The sequence below is a fragment of the Poecilia reticulata genome, chromosome 19, assembly GCF_904066995.2.
Source record: "Poecilia reticulata chromosome 19, P_reticulata-male-v2, whole genome shotgun sequence".
NCBI classification, from domain to species: Eukaryota; Metazoa; Chordata; class Actinopteri; order Cyprinodontiformes; family Poeciliidae; genus Poecilia; species Poecilia reticulata.
Genome location: NC_088848.1, coordinates 20,730,022 through 20,742,743, shown reverse-complemented (window position 1 = coordinate 20,742,743; position 12,722 = coordinate 20,730,022). Strand labels below are relative to the sequence as shown.

The 12,722-nt window shown below is 38.3% G+C and overlaps 1 protein-coding gene across 2 annotated transcripts in view; it reads left to right on the top strand.

The window, feature by feature from the left end:
- rab26 (RAB26, member RAS oncogene family) overlaps positions 1-12,273 on the top strand; it is an 86,492-nt gene extending 74,219 nt beyond the window's left edge. For both annotated transcript variants that reach the window (XM_081601034.1, XM_008437961.3), the window contains 4 exons: positions 3,949-4,014; positions 5,419-5,475; positions 6,073-6,149; positions 9,645-12,273. In XM_081601034.1, the coding sequence (XP_081457160.1) occupies positions 3,949-4,014; positions 5,419-5,475; positions 6,073-6,149; positions 9,645-9,747 (303 nt within the window). In that variant the 3' untranslated portion in view covers positions 9,748-12,273. The remainder of the gene's footprint in view (positions 1-3,948; positions 4,015-5,418; positions 5,476-6,072; positions 6,150-9,644) is intronic.
- The last annotated feature ends 449 nt before the right edge of the window (positions 12,274-12,722 follow it).

Here is a 12,722-nt window from a genome sequence, read left to right as displayed (position 1 = left end):
GTTCCAGTCGATCCCAGTTATCAATCAGAATACTTCTGTTTTTCTTAATAGAAACCAGCATATCCTGATCAGACTCCAACTTGACTTTTATACAAACCCACACTCGCACATCATTGGGATTAACAGGATAACGACAGAAAATCAAACTATTCATCATCATCCGTGGACAGAAAATTACACAAGATTGAAAGTTAATGAAGTCCTTAGCAGGGCCCTCTTGGATCCCGTTGGACTCATTATTTAATATCTTATCCTTCAGATAGTTTTAAGTAGAAGAAGCCCATCTTTCAAGGAACACAAAATAACAAATTAAGCCCCTTTCCTCCTTTTAAGCAGCTTCTGATGTAAGTGTGGAGAGGAAATGATTGCATTTCCATTCATCCATCCATTCAGCCTGGAGCGCCTCACGAGGGAGGCGTCCGAACTAGATCCAAACATAGATCCTCTTAGATAGTTTAAAGTTGTCCTGCTGGAAGGAGAATATTTCTTGATTTCTTGGGTCATAATCGATATCTGGTGTGAACTTTGTCAATGACTCCGTTAAATATATTTTAGTTGGAAAATAAAACTGTTTAGCTATTGTCATGGCAGTAAAATCTTGCAACTCCTTTCAGCATCAAGGTTATACAAAGTATTTTTGGTCTAGTTTCTTGTGCAAATAACTTAAAAGTTACTTTTCAGGACGCCATAGGAGGTTGTTTTAAGTCTGCTATATCTTGCTGAAAAGTCACTTGTAAGTTAGTTTCGTCTTATTTTATGCGTACTAAGATATTTGCATTAGAAACTAGACCAAAAAACACTTTGTAAAATTGTGTATTTGCAGTGTAAAACATTTTAAAGAACTATATATGACTTCCTTCCACTAAACATTCTAGCACTGTTTTGTATTAATCTATCACTATATATATCTATGACATAAAATCCATTGAATTTATTGAGGTCTGATTATTTTTTCAAGGCACTAAATGGCGTCTTGGAAATGCTGAGCTGAGGAAAGGTTTTGCATATTTCTCTTTTCTCTTAAGATTCCACCACAGTGATGTCTGTCCTTCTTTCACACATCACTAAAGTTCAAAAAGATATTTTAGTTTCTCCTCAGAACTTTGATAAAAGCTCAGTGCAGCTATTTAAAGGAAATAACACTGTGAGATGATTGGGCCATATTTTTGTCAGAGTAATTGGCATCCTGAGGTAGAATTTTTTCTCTCTCTGGGTTTAATTTTGTTGCACCTCTCGCCACCGTGCCAACAAACTGTCAAATTGCTCCCTAATCAGCTTCAGGTAAACATGGAATCGTTGGCTGGATGTGAACCCAAACCTAAACATTACGCACACACACTGCTGCTCATCCCTGCCTCCTCCTCATCATCAGTAGAAAGTATTGCCAAGGCTGACATATTAAAATACACATTGTTCAACCAAGGATGCAGCTGAAAAAACAAAAAAAAAAAAACTCTTCCAGAAAATCTTTTTTTGGTTCTTAACTGGTGCCAAACCTTAATGTCATATTTTTTTATTTGCATCTGGCATCTGGCTTGAACTGGTTATGCAAGCAGAAAGCAGCTGGAAAGTTAGCTACACAAAGAACAAATAGCAGAAAATGTGAAGTTTTCAGTGTTTCAATCTTTTATTATTAAAAATAGAATTATTGGACACAGAAATTGTAATCAAGATGGCAAAAAATCCACTGAGAAGCTTTGTTTAGGACTAATTATTGAAACAAAGGTTAAAACAAAGCAGAAAAGGGGAAAAGGTGTTTAATCTTTTTAGATTAAACACCTTTTTAGATTTGTGAAAGTGGAAAGAAACATGTAAAATCTTGCACTGTATTGTTTTCTGTGATCAAACAGACCAAAGAATATTTTACCTTCTTACACTTCAAAACACGTTGTGTATAAATAACTGAAGTGAGATCACTGCGTCTTTAATTGGTAAATATTCTGCCAACTTTAGCTTTCTGGTTTTTAGTTTCTAGAAACAATTGAATGATGCAGTCATGATGGAAACTACCTGCACTCTAAAGGTCTAACGTAGCTTTGCTATATGACTTTGTGACTCTATCTCGGCGCTTTCATCCACTCTTCTAGACACTTTAAGTTATAACTTTGGAGACGTATTTTTAAGGTTTCACCACAGAATGATGCTCTAGATTGGTCAGTCTGATCAATTAAGTGTTTTCTGTTAACTTGATAATAACTTTCAGAATTTGCAGTTGGTTCTGTAACTTAAGAGTCAGATACATGTATTGAAATCGTCTATTTAAGAGATGTCCAAGTCCGTTCCTCAAAAAATACCATCCTGCAACTTTTACACATATCCATGCTTCAACACACCCCTGATCTATTTCATCATCTGTCATAAAAGCCAGCCTTTTGTTAACTGTTGTACAGCCTGGCCATCAATAATATATCAAGTACAGCAAATAAACGCTGAAAGAAAGCATAAAGTTTTCAGGATTCCAGAAGCCATTGGCTCAAACTCGACTTTTCATGTTGTCAAAACTTCAAACATGGAAAATATTATTATTTTGAAAGCCCCTTAAGGCAGAGTGATGGGGTGGTATTTCCTAACTGACCAGAACCCTGCTGCAAGTCCCCCCGAGCAGAAACAAATTTCCTACCGCAGTAGGAGGGATCAATCTCTGAATGTCTGTCTTTAGTCAGTAGCTGGAAGCGTTGCAGAGGCAGAGTGGGCTTCATGCTGACTGCACTTCCTTTTGTTGTTGTTTTGGATTTTCAGATAGTTTTAATATATCAAGGTTTTGTACAAAACAAGTTTGATAACTTCCCTAAGATTGTTTCACATTGAAAATTAACATCAGCAGTACTTGGATTCAAGTTGAGGGTGTTTTCACACCTGATAGTCCAGTAGATTTGGTTCTATTGGGTTGCATAACGGCAACATTTTCAGCCGGTGTGGTTTGCTTTTGGAGTGGTCTCCAGTCCGCTTGCAATTTGAACTGCTTCAGAGTTCATTTCAATCAGACAGAGACCTCGGTTTGTAGGCAGAACAGAGTTCACTTTGTTGACCGGCATCAGAGTTCACTTGCGTGTTCATACCTCCCCAAACGAACCAGACTTTCTAGGCAAACAAACTAGAGTTTGATTACAGCGGACTAAGCAGGGCTGGTGTAAATGCATCCTATATCTTCAATAATCTCCACACTAAGGAGTCTCCAAACCTGATGAGAAGGAAAACAAAAAGGCAGGAAATGGTATTTAAAAAATAAAAGGTCAACACAAGAAGCACAGTTTAAGCAGGATACAAGTTCAAGAGAAAACGCAAAATTCCATTGAGGCTGAAGCAACTTGGACATGCTAGTTGCCATAGCTACTCATTTCTTTGCATTGCCATCCTGTTCTGTCTCATCTCTTACACATCACCCATCTCTTAATTGGTGCAGTGGAGTATTTCCAAGTGCATTTATTCATTTTTCCACGTGAATTTAATTATGTCATACAAGCCGAAGAACTGGACTAATACTAATTAGGTCTGGAGATACAACAACAGTCTTGTCTTTGCCAGTCCTGTTAGACTTAAATCTGTCATTACTTTCTGTGGGTTAGTAGTATGCAGTTATGTTACTCTTCGTATTGCATTTCAAAAGGTTGCACCTAAAGGTTGAACACAGCCCACAAATAAATGAGATATTTTCTAGAGAGAGCTGTGAGTGAGGGAAACCCAAGACTAAACAAGAGCAAAGGAACTGTGTAATTGGAAGGAGATGGATGGACCGAGATACAAGAAGAAAGCACACGAGTTGCTGATGATCAGAGAACAAATGCGTCTTTTGTCTTTCCCTTCATGAAACAATCCATCTTCTCTCACACAAGCCTTCGTCCCCGACTCTCCTCTTCATCACCGCTGTCTCCGTCTGTCGTCCCCGGTTCATCCTTTTGTTCCCTTTTTAATTTCTTCCCCTAATCTTTGCTCTGTTTTCATCCGCAGGCGTGGCTGACTGAAATTCACGAGTACGCCCAGCAGGACGTTGTGGTCATGCTGCTGGGCAACAAGGTGAGGCCTTGTTGGCAACACTATGAGATGGCTGGGCAGATGGACTCGGAGGGTGGCCGGGAAGGCTCATGGAGGAGGAGGAGGGTGTAGAGAGAATGGGAGCACCAAGGCGGATCCGTGAATGCAAACGGGTGACCAAACAGTGCAAAAGGAGCAACAACACAGCGACTGAGTATTAAAAAACTCTCTAGTTTATTTATTTAAATCATTAATTGGAATTTATTGTGGCGATAAATCCAAATTCTTATCATGATAAGAAGCGTATCACGATAAATGATTAACAGTACGATTAACGTCCACCTTTGCTTTACACTATATTCGCTCAGGAATTGGTGCTTTAAGCAAAGTGAGCAGGTACAGCTGGAAAATGAAAGCTTGTCATCAGAGCAAAGCATCCAGCTCTCTTAAAACGTCTAAACTCATTTTGAATTTGATCAAACTCGGTAGAGCGTCACCAGCAGAGGGCGCCATAAACTGCTGTGTAAACTTCACACTGGGCCTAAAGAAAGTCTGTTCTGTGCCTCTCCACTCTAAAGATCTGGAACATTGATTAGAAAAAGAGATGGAAATTTGACCTTAACTCGAAAATGGACAAACAGCAACAGAGCAACCTGAGCCTCACTAAGATGCTTCCGTCCTGGAGACACCTGTGGGTATAAGCTACAAATAACAAATACAGAAACACATTTTGCTTGATGATAACTTGACCAATAAATTATAGTGATAAACAATAATATTGTTTTGTAATATTTTCAACTATTAATAATTATGGCTTAATAATGCAGGTTCACTCTCTCAAAAACCTTAATTTTGTACAGGACATACCACGCCAGAGCTGGAAGACATTTTAAATATTTACAATAAAACCACCAAAAACCATAAATAAAATGGATTATGAAGTCTCTAAACAAAATTCCCCTTCAAAGTATATTAGTCATCAGAATGGAAATTATTGAACTCATTTTAATTGCTCATTGCAGCAGGCCTATGAGTGATGGCTCCTAATGCTCTAACTGTTGCTACATTCACACATTTTGAATCTTAAGTGTTTTTTCCTTCCACTGAACTTTTCACAAGCTGTCCACACAGCTTTGAACACCAATCTTCTTCAGCAATTATCCTTTGTGGCTTAGAAATTGAAAGATCATTTTAAATTCTAGTATTTTGTAAAATATTCCAAAAATAATGACAAAAAATTTCTATGTGAAATACATTTTTGGAGTTTTGAGACAAATTCTTGAAATAAAATTTTGCATTTGGTGTTATTCACATGTATTTATCTGCACCAGTTACACGTACAGAATGTTTGGTATTTTCTAAAATAAAATAAAAAGTTGCATTTTATTCTCACATTGTGTCGGCACTGAGACCATCAGAGCAACCGCATGTTGTCGTGTTTTCCAGGTCGACTCCACACATGACAGGATGGTGAAGCGAGAGGAAGGGGAGAAACTGGCCAAGGTGAACCTTCTCTACTTCACACAGGAGCTTCTGCTCTGCGCCGTCTTCCGGCACAAACGCCCTCCGTCCTTAGTCTGTGTGTCATTTCTTGATTATTCTGTTAAATTACACATTTGGTAGCCCTGCATAATGTTGTTATTATCATAAATGGTGGCGCCTTGCTAAATGAATTACCCCGGCCGTTTCACTCAGAGAACCTCTGAGGATAAATTTGAATTCATGGGGAGGAAATCTGGCCGGACCTCTGCAGATGTCGGGACGTCGTTCTCAGCTGGAATATTAAGACTGTTTTCGCTTCCACAAAATCATATTTCTGTACCTGGGAGCACTTTTCATCGACTCTGCTTGGAAATAAAAAAAAAAGAAAGAAAGAAAGAAAGCGAAAAATGGCTCAAGGCCAGAAATATCGACGTGTTTTCAAAAAGAGGTTGAGTTATTGCCGCTAATTTCCAACTCCATCATGCCTCTGCAGGTATTTTAAACCCCAACCATCAAACGAAGTGTGCATTAATAAAAGACCTAATCATTTCCAGGGTTATTTCCTCCCCTCACTAGATTTCCGTCGGCATGCTAAAAGCAGTCGTGTTTCCTGTGCAGGAGTTTGGAGTGCCCTTCATGGAGACGAGCGCTAAATCAGGACTGAATGTGGAGTTGGCCTTCACCGCTGCGGCCAAGTGAGTCACGCAAACACAGAATCCCAGCATGAGCCGCACCAAGTCGAATGGTATCTTGAGTTTCTTAGAAAACGCTCGTTTGTTGCTGCTGTTGTACAAGTATTTATTCCAGATCAGCTGAAGCAAAACCATGGAAATCATCCTGCTGTTTCCTCCTGGCTCACAGAAAATAAAGGAGCTTTAGTGATTAGGGATTAATGTGAGTAGTGACCAGAAAACACCCCCACCACCAGGGGGCAGCATGAGAACCACTGGGATTCTTACCAGTATTAAAAGTCGTATTTCCTCCTCCTCAGAACACTTTGGTGCCTGTTAATATGCCTGGACGGCTTTTCACAGAAACACTCAAATTTAAAGAACAGCAGGACAGAATATGGGAGTGATGTTATGGTTGTCATGGTAAAGATGTTTAAAAACTTTAATGTGCTTAATATCGAGCTTTAAAGTGTAGAAACATTTTAATATCTCTACATTTATTCAGTAACGTTGATCAAAGTCCATGTTTGGTCTGTAAACACTGTCTAGTGGTTGTTATGGAAACAGTTTGAACAGGAGATGCCACTTTTGCTCAGATTTTTTATGTTTAATAATACTTGTAATAAGACACAAACAAGAAAACATTTAGCTCACAGGAGTGGAAATAGTGCAACCGTATTTACTCAAAACAATTTCAACGTGTTAAAATGTTTTAAAGTAATCAGTTCTGGAACCTTTTGTATTTGAGTGTTTCTGGTACACCCATAAATCTGATGCACTAGCAAGATCTGCGATGGACGATAAAGCTGCTTATGTTGGTCTACTGAGGGTTAATTTTGCTTCAAAAAAACAATCTGATTGGACGCTGGAAGAGACTATTGTGTTGAAGTTGTGCTAAAAGGAGTTAGCCTATCAGCAAAACTGCTCAAGCCTAAAATAGCATGTCAATGCTAAACATTAGCATGTTGCAGCAGCATATGCTAATGTCGGCATCCACAGTTCATATTTCTGAAGAAAGATTTTCTCAAAAAATTTCCATGACTCATAAGTTTCTCATTTTCCAGAGGTGTGCGATTCTGAGTATTTTGGTATTGATCCGATACCAAGTAAACACAGGCCCGTATCACCAATACTGATACTTTTTAATTTATGTCTAATATATCATCAAACTTCTGACCAGTCAGTGGGGATTTTTATGGTTATTTCTTTTCTTGAATGATTTTGTTCCAATCTACAATGAATTTGGACAGTTTATAGGCGTCGTATTAATGTGACAAACGGTAACAATGTAAAAACCAAATTGTGCACCTTTTTTACTGTATAAGCAAAGTGCAAAACAAAATTTGAGTTGAGAAACCAACTCTATTTTTCAGATTAATTGAACAACACAAACCAAACTGTAAAAATAAGTCAAAAGCACAGAGGGTACTATTTCAGCTGTGTGTGTTTTTTTTCTTAATGTATAATGTCAGGCAGTTTGTGTGGGAGCCGTTTCCCTTTTATAGCCTCGTTATGGTAACAGGCCGGCTTGCTGAGACGTTGCCAATAATAGACTCGCTGTCTGGCACACAATCCTTCTGCAAATACAGAATATCAAATCTGATCCGTTCATCTCCTCGTCCTCCAGCTCATGTTTGCTGCTTCATAACTTTGGATCGCTCATCTGTTTTGTCACAGTTAAATCTCCACTTTGTCACTTTTTGTTATTCGCTCTGATCGCGTTAGGGTTGGGAAAGCAACCAAAAACAGAGCAGGGGAATGTAATGTGTGTATTAGTGAGAATAAATTACCTATTTTTTATTCACTTTTTTAGCTAATATACTGCTCTAATATTAAAGCAGTAATCAAAACATTCATTTCTGTGTCGACAAAAGCATCCTGCACTCCTGTTCAATATTAGGTTAAAAACTCATCAAGCTCCTGATTCCTGCGTCTTAATGAGCTAATTTCCACGGTAACCACGGGTGGGTTGCTGGCACGCGCCGCCAAATACAGACCCGGAGGGCTCAAAGGTTCTGGAGGTGGTGGCATATCAGCTCCATTAGTTTGAAATTATTACGTTTTTTTTTTTTTATGGCAGGTCAATAAAGGAAGTGCGGAGGCTCCTAATGAGACACAAATCTAGCATGAAAGAAGCTCAAAATGACAGCAAAGCAGATCATAGGGGACGCAGATGGTACAAAGAGATGCAAACAGAGGAGAAAAGTTTTCTGTTAGAATAACCAGATCGCTTTTATGCCTCAGAATTACGAGGGGAGATTTCATGCAAGCCGCTGAATCCTGCACAAAGAACCACACGGCCTGCAGAACATCGCTGTTATTTACCACTAAACAACAAACCACTTCAATATTTTAACTAACTTACTGATTCACTGCTGCACCACCTTACAGCCAATACATTCAGGTCAGGGAGTTTAGCAAAGAGATCACATTAGAGGTTCAGAATAAAAATAACTCCAAAAATAGACGGATACAGATACAGAATGAAGGCCAAATAGATAATCAAAGCAATATAAATTAGACTATAATGAAAAACATTCTACAAAAGGACATTAACTTTAATGCATTAAGCAACATATACAGAAACACATCCAGTCAATACAGCACAATTTAGGATCAAGAAGAATCATTCAGTAGAGTTGTTTTAATGCAAATAAGTTCTTAAAGCTGTATTAGCATGATGAGACATTTTCCCCTAAAACGGTTTGGTCATGAAACTTAACCGACAGTGGAAATAATTACAGTTTGATAAAGAAAAACAAGTTTCAAACCTAGAAACGATTCCACCATAAATCCAGATGAAGTACAGACTTCCTTTGAGACAAATGAGCAGATTTCACATATAAAACCTACATGTAGTCTGGTTAGATTAAAGTGGCTGTCTTTGACTGATTCCAAAGGAAATTGAGTGAGTGTGTTAGAATAAATGTGGAAGGTGTTCAGTATTTTTTCCTAACTTACTATACTTGTTTGAAAAGGAGTGATAAGTAGCTTACATGTTTTGTTTTTTAATTCCAACCCCTTTATGCTATTTTTCAATATACCGTTATATCATAAATACATATGACAGTAAATATTAAACCAATATCTTGGATACAAAACATAAATTTGAACTAAATATGTATATATTTATCTGAATCATCTAAGAATATCCCAAATTATTTGACTGTTTGTGTATCCATCTTCCATATAACTGTTTAGAAATATTGCTTTTCAACCTTTTATTTTTGAATATATTTAGTTACTTTAGTCATACAGTACATGTGCTTTTATTCTTTTTAAAGCTCATATTTACCCTTAAATCACATACTCCTTCAACTTCCTGCTTTTCCACCAACTTGTGATTATTGAAAATTTACAATTGATGGAGATCTTTGCAGAAAACCTACCAACACACAAGTCGGACATTAATTGTGTTCTCTCTGACTCCGTTTGTGCGTGCGTGTGTGTGTGCGTGCATGTGTGTGTGCGTGCATGTGTGTGTGCGTGCATGTGTGTGTGTGTGTGTGTGATCACCAGAGAGCTGAAGCACCGGACCATGAAGGAACCAGACGAGCCAAAGTTCCAGCTGCAGGAATACGTGGACAAAGAAATGAGGGTCGCTGGCTGCTGCCGGACCTAGACCGCACCCGGTGTGTTGATCATGTCGGTACTGAACGCAGTGAAAGAAAGCAGGGATCTTATCATTATTATTATTATTGATACTATTATTATCATTAAACTACACAATAAGCTAGAGTTTGCGTGTGCCTGGGAATGACCCTCTTACTTTCTCAGTGACTACAAGGCCAACCTGATCTCCCATAACTCACCCATCTGCTGCAACTGTGAATGTAAAATAACTTGTGCATGTCCACAAACACACACACACACACACACACACACACACACACACACACACACACACACACACACACACACACACACACACACACACACACACACACAGATGTTTCAGCTCAGTTCACTGCCTGCAGAATCTATGTTGCCCAGATTTTCATATGTGATGTACATATTTTAAAAATGACAACTCATTTTGTCTTTTGGGAGCTCTGTGGCAGAATTCGGTGGTCATGATGTTGTAGTTTATCAAATCGACAGAATCGGATCAAACTCACTGATGCAGCTAATCAGCCGTTTCTAAAGTCACTGTGTCCTCTTCTTGTACAGTATCTAACCTGTTTTATTGATATGTGTGAAACTTGATCTGAGCCTTCGTCCGTATTTATGTGCTCTACATTTCATATTTGAAGACGTGTGATGAGATTCGACACTAAACACATCCAGTTTCTCTGTAATTTTGACCCCATATGAAATGTAAAGAAGCGCATCATCAGCAAAAGACTGTACTCTGCACTTTATCACAACGACACAGAGGAGAGAGGGGGATTTCATGAGATGTCCAACTTATTTATGATGGCTTCAAATGCTATGAGTGTACTTTTATGGGCATAAAGTAAATAACTGGGTATTCTGTGTAAAGGTTCACTGTAATAAAAAACGTCTGATTTCAAACCCCTTTCATTAACCTCAGTGGAAATGACTTTTACATTTCACTTAATTTACTTTACCTGCCGTTATGTAACCTGTAGGATAGACTGGAATAAAGTCGGCATCACCTTAAAGCTTAGGCTACGTTCACACAGCAGGTACTGATCAATTTTTTTTTTTTTACTTTGAAAGTCCTTTTTTTTTCTTTTTGCGAAAAGAACTTGTACCATAAATGAATTGGGGCCGCAATCAGACTAAAATGTGAACTGTTTGTGACCCACCTGCACAGAAAAAGAACTTCTAATGAAGACGTCGAACAGCAGCGCACCGTTTACCGAGGTAATAATAATATTATGGCGCCATCTATGGATCAATTTTCAAATTATTCTGCAAAGGGAGACAACGGTATTGTCACAGAATCGTAACAGGATGAAGTAAGTTAATAGAAAGAAGTCACAACTAAAGGCAACGGCGTTTAGTAGAGCATTGAGTGCGACGTCTGTGGAGGAATCCGATTGGATGTGGAGTCAGGAATAAGAGCGGTGAGATTGAGATGCTATTTCCTGATGCACACGTCTTTCGTAATATCCGAATTCAAATCTTCCATCATTGCTTACATCAAAGTTGACCACGTCTGGCTTCTTCTGCTGCAGAATTAAGACACCAGAATGACATCAAAGTTGGATAAAATGCGACGTGACCGTTCAGTCTGTGGATGCCGTGAAAACAATCTGATGCACATCTGGTTTAGCACCACATGTGGAACAGATGTGATGTTTTGTAGGGTGACAGTATCTGAATTGGAGCGTTGAGATGGCGGTGTTTGACGTGGGTCGCATACGGGCAAAAAAACCATCCGATTTGGGTTGGATCAGGCTGCTGTTTGAACGTAGCCTTGGAGTGCTGTGGGAGTTTCAGTATGAAGTTCATGAAAATACTTCAGAAATATCTATTGTTTGAATGGCAGATCCTCTATCAGAACAGGTTTCTTCTACATTCCTGTTGGAGACCAACAGCAGACCTCTACTCATCAGATGTGGCTAGATCCCATGGCATATGCCCATATCCTTCCTAAAACAAACAATATTCACTTGTCGTGAATCAGATCACAATTCAAATTTGACTCACAATGCTGGGCAACTGAAATGAAAGCCAAGGCGTTGGCAGCTGCTTTCAGACCGGCTTTAAGAATTATTAATGTCCATTACGATCGTTTCTAGAGTCTTTCAGTTTTTATATGTTTGTAGATTTCTTTTTGTTCCTCTTAGTGGATGAGATGAACCTGTAACCAGAATCCCTGAAGAGAACAGCTGGAGTATTGAAGCTTCCTCGCTTTAAGGAATGTTTCTTTCAGCTTTTATCTCCAGCTGAGTATTTTCCACGGATGAAGTGGATCTTTGTCAAATCAGTGCTGGATGACGGTTGATTTCAAGTTTAAAGACACGTGGCTTTGTTCTTCAGATGCATCAGAAAGATGCCTTCGTGTTTATTCTTTTCTGATGAGTAAAGCACTTTTTGTGTACATGACAGTTTTCTTTTTTTTTCTGAATCTGAAAGAGGGAAATAACTTAACTTGTGGTCTTGTAATTTGTATCTTGCAATTATTTATATTGTAAATTGTGTTCAAGAATAAATTCTGTCAGATTCTTCCTGTGAATTGTTGGTGCCATCTTCTGGTAGCAGACTGGAATTACAGATTTTTCTGGGACAAATTGTGTTTCTGCATTCTGTAGAAAAATAGATGATTATTAGATTTTTATGGTACCAACAGGGTAAAAAACCAACCTACTAAATAAATTAGTAGTTAGTAGATCAGCAAATATAAACCCTTATATAAAATCAAGCTGGACTGGAGAAAGGTGAAAATGTACTCTTCTAAAAGCTGAAAGTTTTGAAGGGTTTTAAGTCGAGAACAATTGTTAAAAAATCATGTTTTATTCCTGCTGGCAGATATTATTCATGGCTAATTTAAAAGATATTTGTAGTCATAACTGAACCAGTCTCACTGATTATCAAAAATCAGACCAGTCTTGTCTTGCCAACATTTGTTTTCATCTAAAGATTTTTCAATCTTATCAGCGACTTTTATGCTGCATTTAAGGTAGA